General features: G+C 42.5%; 1 protein-coding gene across 4 annotated transcripts in view; it reads left to right on the top strand.

Moving 5' to 3' along the window:
- Window positions 1–13,507, top strand: part of NISCH (nischarin) — a 29,847-nt gene extending 16,340 nt beyond the window's left edge. Inside the window, exons 11-21 of one of the 4 annotated variants that reach the window (XM_064156574.1) lie at window positions 150–278; window positions 744–857; window positions 1,713–1,821; window positions 4,358–4,479; window positions 5,283–5,338; window positions 5,820–7,136; window positions 7,552–7,726; window positions 8,867–9,020; window positions 9,516–9,644; window positions 10,615–10,776; window positions 12,240–13,507. In XM_064156574.1, coding sequence (XP_064012644.1) covers window positions 150–278; window positions 744–857; window positions 1,713–1,821; window positions 4,358–4,479; window positions 5,283–5,338; window positions 5,820–7,136; window positions 7,552–7,726; window positions 8,867–9,020; window positions 9,516–9,644; window positions 10,615–10,776; window positions 12,240–12,868 — 3,096 coding nt within the window. In that variant the 3' untranslated portion in view covers window positions 12,869–13,507. Of the gene's footprint in view, window positions 1–149; window positions 279–743; window positions 858–1,712; window positions 1,830–4,357; window positions 4,480–5,282; window positions 5,339–5,819; window positions 7,137–7,551; window positions 7,727–8,854; window positions 9,021–9,515; window positions 9,645–10,614; window positions 10,777–12,239 lie in introns of those variants that run through there. The other 3 variants (XM_064156575.1, XM_064156576.1, XM_064156577.1) reach the window with 3 other exon arrangements.
- The last annotated feature ends 3,652 nt before the right edge of the window (window positions 13,508–17,159 follow it).

Raw genomic sequence — 17,159 nt, 5'->3', positions numbered from 1 at the left:
TGGATGAAACTGTGAATAATTGAAAGTGGCTGTAGTGTGGTTTTTTTCCTGTTTGATGTGTGTATGTAATTTAAACAAAAAATGGTCAGTCTGGATGCTTGTTTTCTTGTGACTAGTCTATGTTTACCCTTTTCTTCAAAACCTTTCAGATTGAAGAAGTGAAAAACATAGGAAACCTGCCATGCTTGGAAAAGGTGGTCTTGTCCAGCAACCCGCTGAGCATCATCCCTGACTACCGCACCAAAGTGCTTGCTCAGTTTGGGGACAGGGCCTCAGAGGTAAGTCATGGTGCACTTCTTACATGGTAGCTGACATTTGAATAATAAAAAACCAAAAACAAACCCAGACTTTTTAATCTCAGTAAGAAAAGCAGCATAGGTGTTCTAAAAATGTGAGGAGTTTTCCATGTGCACCAGAGAAGATCTTAAGGGGATGAAACCACATTAATGTAATTTGATTGTGCTTCTGGATCTAATGAAAGTTTCTTCACTGTGTGTCACAGCATGTCTTCACTGGGTGACAGCTGAAACACAGTTGTGCTAAGGAGGGTGTTAGATTTCCAAGTGTCTCTGAGTTAAATTCCTGTGTTAGAGCAAACTCTGATAATTGTATTTGTGCAATGGTTACAAAGATGCACATAGTGAGCATTAAGATCATATGTCTTTTTATCATTGCATTATTAAAAATTGAGTTGCAGAGCTGCCTTTTCAATATTTTTAGAAGTGTTAACACTTTTTTTGTAGGTCTGTTTGGATAATATTGTTACCACAGAAAAGGAACTAGACACTGTGGAAGTGTTAAAAGCTATTCAGAAAGCAAAGGAGGTGAAATACAAACTGAGCAGCTCTGATAAAAAGGTGAGTTTGGTGCTGGGAGAGGAGTAGAATGTGCTGCATGCAAAAGCAGCTGACAAAAATACTTCTACAAAATAGAATTAAGCAGAATTCAGCAAAATTTCCTTAGCATTAAAGTGTTTGTGCTTTCTTTGTTGCTCTGATGTGGTACAAACTTTTAATGTTGCCTCTTTCCTATTTGGCTTTCAATGTAATTTCAGTGATTATCTAACTTTTTGTCCTGGCTTGGGAGGGAGAAAGTGGGAGGAAAAGATAAAATTACTTAAGTGTACACCATGAATGTGCAGATAATGGTGTACACCTCAGATGTGCAGGTGCCCTTACTATCCGTCTCTTGCATCTCATACAAATACAACAGAGGTGTGATTTTCTTTTTTTTTTTACTGCTTGTGTTGCAGAGTACTGAAATCACTTTCTCAAACATCCTTCTTGTGGGTGCTTAGCAGTGGAAAAATAAGCAGAGATCTTTAAACCTCCTTTCCTCCTCTCATATCTGCCTGTGGGTGTTGTTGGTTAGTCCTCTTTTGGTGATAAACTTATCAGAACCTATTTTATCCCTACAGTGTAGAAATAGTTGTTACTCTCTTGTGGTTTGTGAAACTTGCTGCTGGTTTTGTCAGTACAGTATTAACCAGTGATCAGAATGGCTTCTCTGAATTGAGTCTTAGTGGAATTCTACTTAGTGTGAATATAGAAACTTCAGCTGATGTGACACCACACACCCTCCACAAACAAAGCTGGCACTAACTTTCCTTTTACTGAGATTGAGAAAGCTTTGTAGACTTACTGTAGTTGAGGATCTAATGTCTGCTGTATTTCGTTGTTTTTTCTTTAATCACTTCATACTTTCTTTATTAGATCAGTGAGGACTCCAGGCTCACTGCTGCCAGCTCCAAATCAAACTGTTCTTCTCTTACTGTTCGTCCTTCTTCTCCCTCTCTGCCTGGTCCTGTCAGCTCCAGCCAAGGTAATCATGTATGTATCGTGCTGCTGGGCTGAGCCTTTTGGTTCTGCTTTTCTGAGCTGCATTGATATACATGAATATTACGTGTGTGGATGTAGGGCTTAGCAAGACAAAGCAGAAAAGCTCGGTGGTATTGGTTTAGAAAGTGCAAGTTTCACTATGTGGATCAGCAAAGTAAACCTGTTGTTCCCCATGGTGTTAACTAACTGTAGTGGAAGCTTGGGTACAGGACTTCTTACTGCAGCATCCTGCAGAGGACTACATATATATCTTCTCTTGGTATAGACATCAGCCTTAATGGAAAACCGTGGTGTGTATAGACATGTCTTAAAGTTGCTTCTCTATCTCATCATTGGTCTGGAAAACATGAGTTCAAGCAACATAGGTTCCATTGATGTTTTTTTTGCAAGAGCTGCATTTCTGTCAAACCAGAAAAAAGACAAAGTAGAAGACAGTCGTGGGATGAGTGTTCTGCCTGAGCCTGTGATCTCAGCACGTTGGCTTTGCTCTACAGCACCTCCTAATCTTACCTGAGAATCCTTTTTTTTTTTTGGTACTTTTCAAGTGTCTGGAACGTAGAAGAGTGGCTTCTTTCACCTGCTGCAGGAGCCTCTAAGTCTGCTCTGTGCCAATAGTCATTTGTGACAGAACTGACAAAGATACTTAGTGATGGCTTTTGCCTGGTTGAAAGTTTAAAAGTGCAGCAGGGTATCAGTAGGTGGAGAAGACTTTGTAACAGTTTAAAGAGTGGGGATTGTAGTCTTAAGTAATTCAGGATGGACCAGTTACCTCTTCCCAATAACTTGGTAGATTGGTAGATGGGGGAGAGAAACATGCCTGAAAAGCTCTGGAAAAAGTCCATTGCTGTGATATCTGCAACATTAGTAGAGGTTTCTTAGTTCAGTCTGTGACAAAGAAATTGCTCTGACAGCAACTGATTAAAAAGTCAGGCAACTTAGATATGGATTCACTTGCTGTTTATGTACTTGATTTGCCTTTGTAGCCTTTCTAGATCACTTTTCATCCACAGATAAAATGGGACCATTTCCAGAATGAAGTCAGTGCTTGCTTTGTAAAGTATTGAGTGTTTTAAGTTGCAGGATCAAGACATTTTGTCTGTACAACAGCCTGCACTTTATCCAGTACTAGCTGTAAAAATGCATGCTACCAGGCACCCTGTCTGTTTAAGAGTTATTTGCCAAGTCTTTTTCTACTACAGTAAATATTCAGGAGTAAATGAATCTTGGGATAAAAAAAAATCTAGGTAATCTTTCTTTCTGAAGTACTTTGGAGCTTTATAAAAAACTGGTACAAGGTCCAAGGTTTATTTACTGCAGTCCTATTGTTAAGGTTCCTCTACTAAAATCTTGGGGGAGGCTTTGATGAATGTGAAAACGAGGACTAGGGCAGGCTATTTCTCAGCTTGATTAATGGAAGTTGCTTGCCACGTATCTAGCTGGAGAAATTGTGTATTTTAAAGATGGAAATATGCTAGGTAATGAGTTTCACCTTCAGTCATCAATAATGGAATTTAATTTCCTGCTATGCTATTTCTATGAATTGTTCTCTCTGCAGTTTTTCTAGACGCCATCTGTTTCCCTTACATATTATTCACTGTAAATGTCACTGGCAAATGGCTTATGGAAAAAGATTAAATATTTATGCAGGAAACAACCCCAAAAATAATGCTGTCATCTTCTAGTTTTCCTGTCAAATCCAGTTTCCTTCTTGCTAACACAGTATTTTGTTCAAGTAATAAACACCTCTTGTGTTTCCTCTATGAGGTGGTTCGATGTAGTCTGCTAAACTTTACCATCAGTCCAGAGTGATGCACGCAGAAGGTTTTTTATGCTGAAGCCAGAAGCACACAGTGTAATTTCTGTGGTTTATTTGCACATTTCTTTGCTTGAGCTGGCTGTCTCTGTGGTAATACTGACAACTGATTTACTCTCTTGCATCTGTGTGAGGCTGTGAATATCAAACAGGTAAAACATCAAATGCTTATATTCACTCAGAAGTTTTTACTGATGAGCCAGCATTGAACCCTTCAAAAATAGTCTGAATAAGGTGAGATAATTGTTGTTTGGGAGTCCAGACCTTCTGAGTCTGGCTGAAGGCTTTACACAGATGTATTCTCTTTGTTTACTTCAAGTCTACAGAAATTTGAGAGCATACTGCTGAGTTTATGAAGAATACTTTGCTGAGTTTTTGCTTGCCTGGCAATGTAGTGAAAGTTATCAATGAGGATTAAGTCACATGGAGAATTCTTACTCTAGATGTTGAGATTTAAATTGCTGAAGCTCAAAAAATAAGCTTTAGCAGTCTACAGTGCAACTTTCAGTACAGTTACAGAGATTTCTGTAATTAGACTAAAAATCTGCCTGCCTTTTTTGGCCTGGCCAGTATGTGAACATATCCCTTAGCTTTAATGATCTATATTCAGAGCTTGATTATATAATTTTAATTCCACTTCCTTGGTATTAAATGTTCATTTTTATTTTACTTCAGTGATTTTAAGAGCTGTTTATATTTGTTCTAGAAATAATTTGTGAAGAAACAGTCCTAGCCAGCAGTCTTTTGCAATCCAGTGGTTCGACTCCTACAGACCATACAGTTCCCCAGAGATGCTTTGAAACACCAGACTCCAGATGTAAAAATCAAGTAATTGTCTTAATGCTGTTTATTTTATGGTACTTTTTGTGAGTTTATTTCTGATATTCAACTTTTGTCATAATTATCCATAGCAAAATTATTTTCAATACTCTGAGCTATTGTAATGGAAAAGGTGGTAGTCCCAAATTTGAGCCAAGGGGTTGCTCCATCTTCTTAATTAAATGCATAATCCAGGTTTAAGACTTGCAGAAAATTTTTGTCATTGTATCATGACTTGGAGATGTTTACCCAGTGTTAGTGTTACATCATTTAATATCCATTTAGATACTGAACATAAGACTTCTGTCTTATCTACTACAATGTGAGTTTTTGGAAGGCAGTTTCTTGGCAGTAGAGTAGAAAACCTTTCTCCCTGTCAGTAGGTAATGGCCTTTAATTTGTCTCTTACAAACTCCTGCTGTTTGGTAACTTCTGTATCGTGATTTCATTGGTTGTGTTGGAAACACTCTTCACATGTATGGCTTCAAGGGATGAGACAGCAAGATGTAGAGGACTCTTTCCCATTGCTACCAGCGGAGTTGGTCTTTGTTGAGTTCCTTCACCTATTTACCTTTGTTCAGTAAAAAATATGTGCTGGACACAACAGGTTGTATCTGTTCCCAAGTCAGCAGCAGAGTTCATTCTTTTGCTGACTTAACAGAATGACCAACCTAAACAGCTGCCCATGAGTACAACAGTAAGGACTTTGCAATGAGTTGACTAACTTTAAAAATAGGAGCCAGCACTAACTTGATTTTCATGTGTGCTGAAGTCTGACAGCTTGTAAGTAGCTGATGTTTTCTTCTCCTTAGCCTCCTGCCTCTCTATTGGATTCATTCAAAGAGCATGGAAATTGTCATCACAGATGGTAAGCTAGACAGCTAAGCTGTGATTTAAATCTTCATTAGCTTTTGCTAATGAAGTGGATGCTGCACTTTTAAACCTTGCCTTTAAGGCTAAAGTCTTTCGTTGGGTATTGCCTGGTTTGGGCTTTGAACTAAAACCAATTTAATGGTGTAAAGTTTTTTTAGCCTTTGAACTGTAGAGTGCAGTTGCTAGCTTCAGAGCCAGCATTATCTGTAGTGTAAAGTGCTTTAACTAGTAAGGATATTTGCACTGGGGATAGGAAATAAAGGATGACTTCAACCTTTCAATTTTTACTTTCCATAGAGTTCCATGCTGTCAGCCTTTAAAATGTATGGCTGTGTGCAGTACAGAGACTGCTCTGACTTAATCCTACCAACAAGAGCAAACCTTCAAATTCTGAGAAGCAGCACTGTAATTCATAGGTAGCTCTGACTGGTTTTGAACTTGAGCATGTCCTTACCATGGCTTTATCTCTTTCAAAGTTCGGATCGCTCAGAGGAAGAACACTGTGCGGTGCCTGACCTCTGGAACACCATCATCTTGCCTTCCAATTGTATGTCATACACTGCCACAAACCAAGATTTTATCCAGCACCTTTCTGCCTCGATTGTGCAGGCTGTGCAGAGATCAACCTCCTCCTTTACAGAGAGCAAAGGAAGCCCTCCAGGTGATTCCGGAACCACGGACAAAGAAGATGGATATTTTGAGATGGGACTTCATGAAGGAGATCAGACTTTTGAGTTTAGCACTACTTCTGATACTTGGTCATCTGACGACATAGCAATGGAGAGTGTTGACATAGCCAAAATGCTCTGGAGTTTTTCTATCCACATTCATAAAGGACTCAGGCAGTTTGCTTCCTGTTTAGTCTTGACCAATGATATGCTTGCCGTGTTCGAGATTCCTCATCAGGAACTGAGAGGAAATTGCCAGCATCTCCCTTCTGCCTTGAAATTAGTGCTGTGTTTTCCATACACTGATCTGACAGAATTTGGCTTTCTCCTGCCAGAAATCTGTTTAACACTGAAGCTGAAAACCAGTGACAGCTGTTTGTTTATTATTTCAGACTCACAGAATCTTCAAGACTTTTATTCCTGTTTACACACACGTTGCTCTCAACACTACACATCAGTGTTACCAAGCTCCACACTGTACTGTGGAAAAGCAAACCTCCAGGAGTTTCTCTGTAAGCTTATGGAATGGCATTGCATTTCAGCTGAAGATATTGAAATAAAAGGGTATTTCCCAACATACCTTGTTTGTGGGAATAAAAGCAACATTCAGAAGACCTTGCATCAAACAGAGTCAGCTGGCAATAGCAAAGATGGGTCAAAAAATGTTTTGTGTTCTGCACTTTATTCTTCAATGTATAGATCTTCTGATCAGAATGCCTGTGTGGTCCATCCCTGTTGGATATTTCTAACAGCCCAGCATTTTTATCTACTAAAAGTGGATTTCAGTTTAGTGCCAGGCAAATGGATAGGCACAGAAGAGTTGGAAAGTGTGTTTAAGCTGAGCAGAATTCCGTTGGCATCACTCGTGTTGCATCCAACTCACAGCTGCCCCCAGCAGAAAGATTCCTTTCTGGATGGGCATGTGCTGGAGTTACTTGTTGGATACAGATGTATTACAGCAGTGTTTGTTCTACCTCATGAGAAATTCCACTTCCTAAGAATCTACAGCCTCTTAAGGACACTCCTGCAGGATGTTAAGACTATTATTATTATCAAAGCTTCAAGCAAATCAGATGCTGTAAGAAATCACATTGTGGAGACAAGCAGACATGGTCAGTCATCAAGGTAACAATCCCTCTGAAAGGTCTGCTGCAGAGTGCTGGAGTTAATGTGGCCTAGCTAGTGTGTTTGCAGTTGTCGTTGTCATTGCTTTTGACCTGTAGTATTGAAGTGCTTCTTCATCCTGCTAGTCTGCACTGTGAGTGGTTATCCTGGACTGTACCTGTCTACCTTGTCAGTTTTGTTTTATGGCTGCAGCATACACTGTATTTTCTTATGGAGGGAGACTTCCTATTTCATGTGCTTGGAGGCTGAGATCTTGGCAGATTGACAGCTCTGCTCAAGATGGATCACTGAAAGTAAACTTAAAGACTATAGGTTGCCCATTTCTAATTTCTGAATGAAGAACAAAATACTCTTGTAGATGCGGAGCTGTGTATTTCCTTGAATTTTGATTCTGTGTTTTTTGTGTCTCTTTTAGCTTTTGCAAGCCTCATCTGACGCTGTCATCTTTATATCCATCTGAAATTCTTGTGCAGAAGATAACAGAGGATAACCAGATTCCTCTTCACCTTCATGTGTCTGTGTCTCTGCAGTATGTGGCTGGGCTGAAAGGAAATGCCCTAGTTGAGTTTTTCCATGGCAACATTGCTGAGGTAGTGTGCCTAGCCCAGGTGGATAAAAAGATGCCTGATGGCCTTTCAGTACTAGATGGTACTTTTAAAATGATTTCCCTGTTGAAACTTAAGAGTTGGGCTCTGAGAAACCATTTTGTGTTCCCTGGCATAGCGCTTGGGATCCTGCCAGGCATATTGTGCCTCCAGATACAGGAGAATACCTTAGGGTATGTCTTGAAGATGTGATAACTCAACCCTCCTCCTTTTTCTTTGAAGTGGCAAAAGGAAAGAAGATAACTGGAGTGGAATTACTTTGTGATAATATCTAATTAAATAAGTGTCCTGACTCTTCCATGATATTAATATGTAGGTGTGTGAATACAGCACGCACATGGCTGTAGGTACTCCAGAAACAGGAGCAGATCAACTGAATTTCTGAAAAACAGATTGATAGTTTGTAAAAGGGACATGGAATTTCAAAGTACAAATCTTAATCTTAAATTCATGATCTGGCTTTTGATTGGGAAATCATCGTGGTCTGAGTACAAATGTAAATTGAAAAGGTCATTGAGAAATGAAGTTGTGTTTGGTTTTCTTTATTCCCTTACTTCACTTCCAAATCTTAAGTAAGTCTAAGTTGTGCTTCTCTTTACACCAAGACAAGCTGGTAAAGCAGTTGACTTGTTAGAGGATTCATTGTAAGCTACTCAGGCTAGAAACTGGGAAGATGCCTAATTGGAACAGCAGTTGTAGTGACAAGCTGTGCTCCTGTCTTCTCTGAAGAAGCATCAGAAAGCTCTGCAGACTCGTTGATGCTTGGGAGGCACTGCTCATGTGTTGTATGAAATTGTCTGTAATGTCTGTTCTAGAAAGTCTTTCCTGTGCACTGGATGTTTTTCTTTTTTTCTAGATTTGGTCAGAAAACAAAGAATTATTAGAGCACAACAGAAACAGTTTTCTTAGGGAAATGCCAGACATTTTCAGTGGACTGCTGTTTTTGTTCACCTTAAAGCTGCTGCCTTTGGCAGCTCTGAGGCAAGCTGCTCTGTCTGTAGCATGTTCGTGTGCTTCAGGTTTTGGATTTTTTCTACTAGTATTCTAAAGTTACCTCTAAGATGATGAAGCTGTCTGAAACACAGAAGTGTGCCAGTGATTCATGAAATGCAGTTTTCACCTTAGGTAGAAAATGAAGAGCTGAGACATCTCATGTGGTCTTCGATCCTGTTTTACAAGACTCCCAACGTTGAAGTGATGGCTTGTGTGCTTCTCTCAACAAAAGCTATTTACTTTCTATTGGATGATTCTTTCATTCATGCTGATGAGCAGCAGTCAGGTAAGTGAGGTATTTTGGACCTTTAATAAGGTTACCAACTTACTGCCTGTCTTCATGGTTGTCTTCAGTGTAAATACTACTTTTAGTCAATGCTGCTACTTGGAGCATACAGTTGAGGAAGCGAGTGGCAGTTTGCCATGTGCAGAGTGCTTGAATGAAGACATTATGTTCAAAACCAGTCTTGAGTCATAGCTCCTTCTCAGACTCTTCTGTGTGCCCTTGTACCCACACTTTTCTCAGATGTCTTTTCATAGTCTCTGGCATTACCTGGGCAGCTGAAGGACCATTCGTAACCGAAATGCTGATGAAGCCCATGGTGTGCATTCAGTGCACAAGTGGCTTGCTAGTGTATCTGCTGATACAAATCTGCAGTGTGACAGGAAACTGCTAGCAGGGAGGTTTGGTTGTGTTTGCTAGAGAAGGTATTAACCACTATCCCCATTTTTTCCCCATTGGTTTCATTCAAGTGTTTTGTCATGTATGTTTTTCCAACAGAATTCTGGACCAAGGAAAATGGGGATTGTGACAACAGCTCTTTCCACCTCTCTTGCTGCTTTGTGCTAAAACTGAATGACCTGCAGTCAGTAAATGTTGGCCTGTTTGACCAATACTTCAGAATTGCTGGTGAGTACTTCTTGTGCTTCAGGTTTTTACAGTTTGCTCTGCTTTGGCTTCTCTTAGATTCCTGCCCTTGTTCTTGAAAAGGCAGAGTATATTGTTGCTGCTTTTTAAGTTACTGAAACACTGGTGCTGTACTGCATGGCAGTATCTTCTCATGGAGGTAACTGGGAAGCTTTGTAGCAATGAACTAATTGATCCCATGAGTGCTTTTAAAAATTCTCCTGTCATAACACCATAATACAACAAAAGGGAAAAGCAAAGACTTTCATGTTCTGAGGCTTTAGCTTGCAGTAAAGAGCGAAACCAAGGTACTGCCTGTGCTGCAAAATCTGTAGTCGGCAGTTCATTGGAGGTGGAAAATGAGGCCATAAAGTTCACAGAAGGTGCTGACGTCTACTTTAAAATGTGATGCTTTGCCTCAGAGTCCCTCTCTGTGTGAGCCATGCAGTCCTGTGTTCTAAAATGTCTTCTGATTGAGTTCAGACCCTCAAGTGTGGACTCTATCTTGTGGAAATGACTTAAAGTGACCTTACGTACAACAAGGCTACAAAGAGTGGCTTAGGTCAAAAGTAACCTCAGAAATCATAGACAGGAATGCCTCTCAACTAGACTCAACTGCTCAAGTCCTCATCCAACCTGATCTTGGACTCCCACAAGGAAAAAGCACCCGCAACCTGCCTGGGCAGCCTATTCCAGAGTCTAACCACCCTCAAACTGTAAAGATAAAATGATGATGAGGTTGATCCTCTATAGCAGCAGTTAAATCATAAGTTATATTCTTTATTTTCTGAGGGATTTATAAGGATTCTATCATTCTTTTTCAAGGATTTGAAAGCTGAGTAATAATGCATGTTTTCAGGAGACACAATCCTTGCAAGAAATCTTTTATTGGTGAGAGTTGCATGTTGGCTGAAGAAATTATGGTAATGTCACATACAAGATTGGAGTGGTTTCAGTTCTGTTTTCTTTCCAGGACACTCTGCAGATCGTATAGTCACCTGTCTGACAAGAGACAGCTACAACACTCACACTTTCATACAGCAGCTGATGGCAGTCCTGTCACTGCTTGCACGCACACCTTCACCTGAACCAGTAGACAAAGACTTCTACTCCGAATTTGGGAGTAAAAACACAGGTAACTGAGCTTTCCTACACGCCATGAGTTACTTGCACATCATGCTTAGGCCGTCATCTAAAGTGTGCTGACTAGAAACTCTTGAGGGAAATTCCTGCATTGTTTGTTTCCTGTTTGATACTTCAGCCAAACTCCCTGACTTCATCTACCTGTGCTTTGACTGAGTACAATTGTTAAATGTAAATGGTCTCCCAATTGTGAAGTTAGTGGTGGCTTCTGGAGTCATAGAATGGTCTGACTTGGAAGGGACCTCCAAAGGTCATCTAGTCCAAACCCCCCTGCAGTCCGCAGGGATGTCCCTCAACTAGATCAGGTTGCCTAGAGCCCTGTCAAGCCTCACCTTGAATATCTCCATGGATGGAGCCCCAGCCATCTCCTCAGACAACCTGTTGCAGTGTTCCACTAGCCTCATAGTAAAGCACCTGTTCCTAGCATCCAGTCTAACTCTGCTCTGCTGTAGCTTGAAGCCTCTGCCCCTCATCCTATCACCACAGGCCTTTGTAAACAGTCGCTCTCCAGCCTTCTTGTAGGCCCCCTTCAGGTACTGAAAGACTACTCTTAGGTCTCCCCAGAGACTCCTCCAGCTGAACAACCCCAGCTCCCTCAGCCTGTCCAGCAGAAGCAGCACATCCTACACAGTACTGTAGGGCACGTTCTAACGTGTTTCACACCACTTTCACCTGTAAAGTCTCGTAAGCCACCAAAGAACAGTAAAGGTAGCAGCGTCTGAAAATGAACTGGTATGATGACCCTGTGAGCTAAAAAGGACCCCTGTCACTTGTATGAAGGTAGTGGAGTTAAGGTGTCAGGTTCAAGTATCAGGGGAAAATTTTGTTCGCAATTCTGAAGTGGCTTGAGGTACAAAAGAAAATGGCATTCTTGTGAAGAATTATTGTCCCCGTTCTAGGGAGAGGCTGCATAAGCCCAGAAAGTGCAAGGTTTGATGGAAGTCACATCACTTGATTAGGCCAAGTGGCGGGGGGAAGCAGACATGCTTCCTTCACTTTTACTGTGTTATGTTTCAGCACTTAGAGGGAGTAAGGGACTGCAGTGTCGCGTCCTGCCACTGCAGAACACAGCGTGGAGCAGCATGCTCATCCTGGAGGGATATAAAAGCAATTTGTGTGGTGTCCAGTAATGTGATAACACTTGTAGAGAGTTCAGAAGTCGGCAATGGGAAGGAGGCAGGAGATGTCACTTGGCAGGGAGGTGGGTAACCTGTTCTGAGAATCCAACTGTATTTCCTTTTAGCCTCTTCTGAACTAGTGATGTAGCTAGAAATTTGCAGAGAAGTATCTTTGTCATGCAAGAGATTCTAGTAGAGACCTACTAGCCAAATAAAATTCTTCTGATACTGTAGTTAAGTAAAACCATTTATTAGCAGCTTGTGGCCACCTGTTAAAGGTTGTTTATCCTAATGTATTGTGTAGTACTAAATGAGTACAATAATGTGTTTCTTGCAGGAAAAATGGAGAATTATGAACTGATTCACTCCAGCAGAGTAAAGTTTATTTACCCAAATGAAGAGGAAATTGGAGACCTTGCTTTTCTAGTGGCAGAGAAGATGGATTGTTTGACTGACCTTCAATCCCTCAATATCCTTCTGTATGTGTTGGCATTCCAGGTGAATCATACTGAGGGATCTGCCCCAAACACTAGCTCTCTTCAGCCTAAAACACTGATACTGACCAGCTCGGACTTGTTCCTCTTCAATGAGGATTACATCAGTTACCCACTGCCTGACTTTGCTAAGGAGCCACCACAGAGGGACAAATATCAGCTGGCAGATGGGAGGCGAATCCGCCACTTGGATCGTGTGCTTATGGGTTACCAGACCTACCCCCAGGCTCTCACCTTTGTGTTTGATGATGTTCAGAATCAGGATCTGATGCAGAACTTAGCACTGGATCACTTTGGAGAAACAAATGGTGCTCCAAAGGGAAATGCTAAACAAGAAGGCAGCAGAAGCAGAGAAATACAGTGGTGCATCTTTATCCCCAGTGCAGAGAGCAGGGAGAAGTTAATTTCCTTGCTTGCAAGACAGTGGGAGATGCTGTGTGGCAGAGAGCTGCCTTTGGAACTCACAGGATAGGTGGTGCCCAGATGAGTGATTTCAGAGTCTGCTGTAAAATAAAGCACAGTGTTTAGATAGCACCTGTCAGGTCGTGGTGGTTTGAATCAGGAGATGACCTGGACTCCCTTACTGCCTAGTGCAGTGAGCATTTAGTAGTACAGAGAAATATTTTCAAGTGTTACCTGGGGACTGAACTGCTTGTAAAGTCTATTTTTTATGCAATAGTACATAGTGGAAAAAAAAAACCAGGAAGCATCCTGGGAAACTGTATGGAATAATTAAGGAGTCAACACTCGATGTGCTGTCCTTTAGGGCTGTTGAGGTTTCCACTGTTGTTGTGTATCTATCAGCCTTGCTGTTCCAAACGAACTCTGATGTGTACATAAGGGTCACTGCTGGTGTGTGTCCAAGTGCCACGTTCTTTGTATGACAAGTATTTGGGTATGCTGCTGATGCTTATTTCATGACCTTACAGTTTGACACATTTTTATTTAAGGCCAAATGTAATTATTTGCTGTCAGGCATGGACATAGCAGTAAAATTGGATAAAGAGGAGTTGCCTGCTCGAGGTCCGCTCAGTATTGTCTTGAAAGTGGAAATCCCCAACATGGACATAGGAGCATTTTGCCAGCAGGTAAAAGAGTTTGTGTCTCTGAACACAGTCTGTCTCTTGCCTCTCTTCTCAATACAAATAAAGGGTCGTCGAGCAGTCACTGTTGTCACAAGGGTACACACAATGCAGACAGCAACAGCCAGCTGAAAACTGAGGGTTGATTACAACTGCTCTGCACTGCGTCTGCCACAAGAACATTGCAGATGTCAGCTGGCAGTGCTGCTGCGCATCTAGTCACGCTGCTTGGAGAGAGGAACCAGAGGCTGCACACGTGCAGCAGAGGAAGACCTCCCCCTGGGGGGACCCGGCAGATAATCTCACACACACACAAACTCGCTATCTCTGGGGTCTATGGGGAATGGTTGGGTTGGCTGTGGGGTAGGGGTCTCCCTCTGGGGCACTGCCATTGGCCTGCAAGGTGCAGCACTGCCTCCCCAATGGTCAGAGCCCCACAGGAGGGGTGGGAAAGAAGAACAGTTCTGGGGACTGTGAGGGAACTGGAAGGAGACTGAAGGACACTAGGAGCTGTACTGGGAGGGAACTGGGAACCCCCAGGTGTGCTTCTGGTCCATACTGGGAGGCCCTAAGTGCTAATTTCTTGCTGTCCAATCGGAAGCCTGGGCCTGGGATCTGTGGGGTAGGTTTGGGGTTGCTATGGGGTAAGGTGGTCCCTATGGGGCTTTTTCATTGGGTCGCTCTTTGGCAGGAGTTTGTATGGGGCAGGGTTGAGATCTGTGAAGCAGGGGTCCCTATGGGGCCAGGACCACTATGGGGCTTCCACTATTGCCTCACTGATTAGGCAGAGGGTCTCTGTCGGGCTCCTCCACATGTAAATTGCCTTGTGAATGTGATGATCACATTAAGAACGTGAGAAGTGTCCCCAGAAAAGTAAGATGATGGGGAGCTGACCTGTCTGATGTGTCAGGGTGTCTGTGTTGTTCCCACACTCGTCATAGCTTCATCTGGCCCATGCCCTTGTCATATTACAGTGCATATGTGACCGATAATGAGGAGCAATTAGGAACTTGGAAGACTAAACTCTCAGGTGGATAAAAGGTGAATGTGAAACTCGGCAGACTAAGAAGACGCTTAAGAACAGCTGAAGAGGTGCATAAAGAGTAATAACCAGAGCTGGTAAGCTGGCTGCTGAGCCCTCATTCTTCAGGCTCAGAGGTTTCTCTAGGGGCATGATGAGAATTTACAGCATTTCTGAAGTCATTGAAAACACCAAGCTAGTGGGATCCCAACTCTGATCTGTCACGCTGTTCTCAAGCAGGTGCTTCAGTGCAACCCTTGTCACCTTTCCTGCAACTTAACCGTTTTACTGGCTCTTTCTATCCGTTACAGACATCCATGAAGGATAAGCAGCACAACCTGCCTCTTCCATCATGCTGATGGTTGAGCTACTGAAGCTCAGCAGTTGCTGACCATTTGTTCAAATAGTTTGATCTGGACTTCTAATTCTTATTTGAATATCCCTGGGGACAAACTCAGAGCACAGCTCAATAAATAGGAAAGGTACAAAAGCAGATGGGAATGTCAAATCACTGCAGGAGCACATGGAGAGGAACTGCAACTCACCAGCATAGAGTAGACCAGGACCTACAGAATTTATGTGCTGGTATTTTGTACTGCTGCCCTTCAAGGTTTGGAATGAACAGGATGTGAGCAGCTGCAGTCATTTCTCTCTGGATCACACGACAACATTGTTCTCAGGCTGCTCGACCTGCCTGCTTGGAATCAGGCTCTTGCATCTGTGTGTGAGAGAGGGAGATAAACAGCCTCCTATTCGGTCTGCAGCCCTTCTGTTTTTTTTACTTTTATCTGAAAACTTTCAAATTCTTCCTTTCAACTTGCTTAGGGGAAAAAAAAACAAAACCAACACAACAACTCAAAAAAGCAAGGTCGTGTCCTAGCCTCTCCACCAAGAGCCTCTGCAGGGTGTTCAGTAAGTGTGGTGCAGCTGGCCTTCTTCCTACACACAGAGGCGCTGCTGGCTTGATCTGTTTAACCCTTTGCTGGTGCTTCTTTAGACTCCATGACACCCTTGGAGGTCATAGCAAAGGGACTTGATGTTCTTTCCTAGAAGAGCAGAAGGTGAGCCCATTTCTCTCTGTGGATGTAACCAAATGGTCAGCTCCTAGAGAAGCTATGTGGCAAGGTAGTCTGGATGGTAAATAATTTCTGAAAGGATTGCTTAAACAAAAGATTTCAAAGGCAGGAAATTGCCCAAGGCGGCCAGGGCTGCGGGCACTGCCAGAGAAGGGCTGGTGACTCAGCAATTTAAAATGCAGCTACAGGCAGGAAGGCTGGAAGGCTTCCTAGTCTGTCCTTTGCCTTTACCCAGGGAACAGGTTGAGTAGGTTTGAGCAGTACTTCCTCCAACTCTGGATGTTAACGTTTTCACAGAAAAAAATGCCAACCCAACCTTTCATCAATACATAAAGCACAAAGATTGAGTGAGGGGAAAAAAAATTGAGCACTGCTGCTGGTGAGCTGGGAGCCTGAGGGCACAAATTCTCACTGCTTTGTAGAAGTAATCTGTGTCTGGGCCAGGAGCTGAAGATGATGCTTCTGAGATCCACGTCTCTTACTTCAACTGCTAAAACCCCAGCCTCCAGCTGCCATGTAGGCAGGAGACACTTGACTAATAATATCCAGGCTCTCCAAAACAAACAGAAGCCCACATGCTAAAGCTCACAGATAAACACCCTGGCCCACAGCTGACAACTCCTACCCTGTGTTCTACAACTAATTTGCCCAAGCCTGTCTTAAACATTGAGCAGGATCTGAGCAAAACCTTTCTACCCTGCCTGCACAGGATCGTTCTCATGCTCTGTCATCAGCTCATTCCTACAAGGATTTCCCCTTTGACTAAGGTTTCCCGCCCGAAGTTTTCCTGTCTGATATCCTCCTTTAATTGCTGGTGACACAGTAAGCCTTATGGCTTCATTCTCAATGCACTGGTGGGTATTGCCTCTCTCAATTCTGGATGGTTTGCAAGCAATCAAATGTTTTCCTCTCTTGCCAGATCTCAGAATCTTTCTTGGTGGGAGTTTGAGGGACTGAAATGCTTTCTGCATATGCCTATGTACATCAGCAGCTCATCCAGAAATGAGTGAGGGAATTGGTGGGGGTTTTTTTGTTGTTGTTGTTGTTTTTAGCAATCTTCAGTGGCATTGGACAAAAACATTGACCCAGTGCTTTTAGCCTGTAAAACATAAGCTTTTTATTGATGTCATCTATGAGAAAATCCATCTCTCTACCGAGGAGGAACCCTACTGTCAGAAGAGAACAGAAACCAGTGGAAGTGGAGCAGTAATTTGTGGTTATTTTGCCTACCTCTGCTCTGTGTGTTGTTTCCATGCCAGTTTGGCTGACACTGCCAACTGGACTGCCACTGTGAGCCTGTAGATGCTTTTTCACTGTTCAGTGTACAGTGAAAAGGTATCAGCATGCCCACAGTGGCAGTGCATGGCTGTTGGCTACTCAATAATTTGGAGGCAGTTGGTACTTCACCTTACTAATTCCCAGAGTCACAGAGATCCAAAGGCGGTGCTGGTTTTGGTGTCCCAGATCCAGCAGCAGCAAGCAACAAAGTAAGCTAATGTTCTGTCAGTGACTGAAGCACTCCTCCTTTGCCACTTGATCAGGAAAGCAGGATCTGATGACAGATGACCACCTGATCCTTCAGCT

Source organism: Pogoniulus pusillus, chromosome 16 (genome assembly GCF_015220805.1).
Source record: "Pogoniulus pusillus isolate bPogPus1 chromosome 16, bPogPus1.pri, whole genome shotgun sequence".
Lineage (NCBI taxonomy): Eukaryota > Metazoa > Chordata > Aves > Piciformes > Lybiidae > Pogoniulus > Pogoniulus pusillus.
This window is presented reverse-complemented; position numbering and strand designations above follow the sequence as displayed.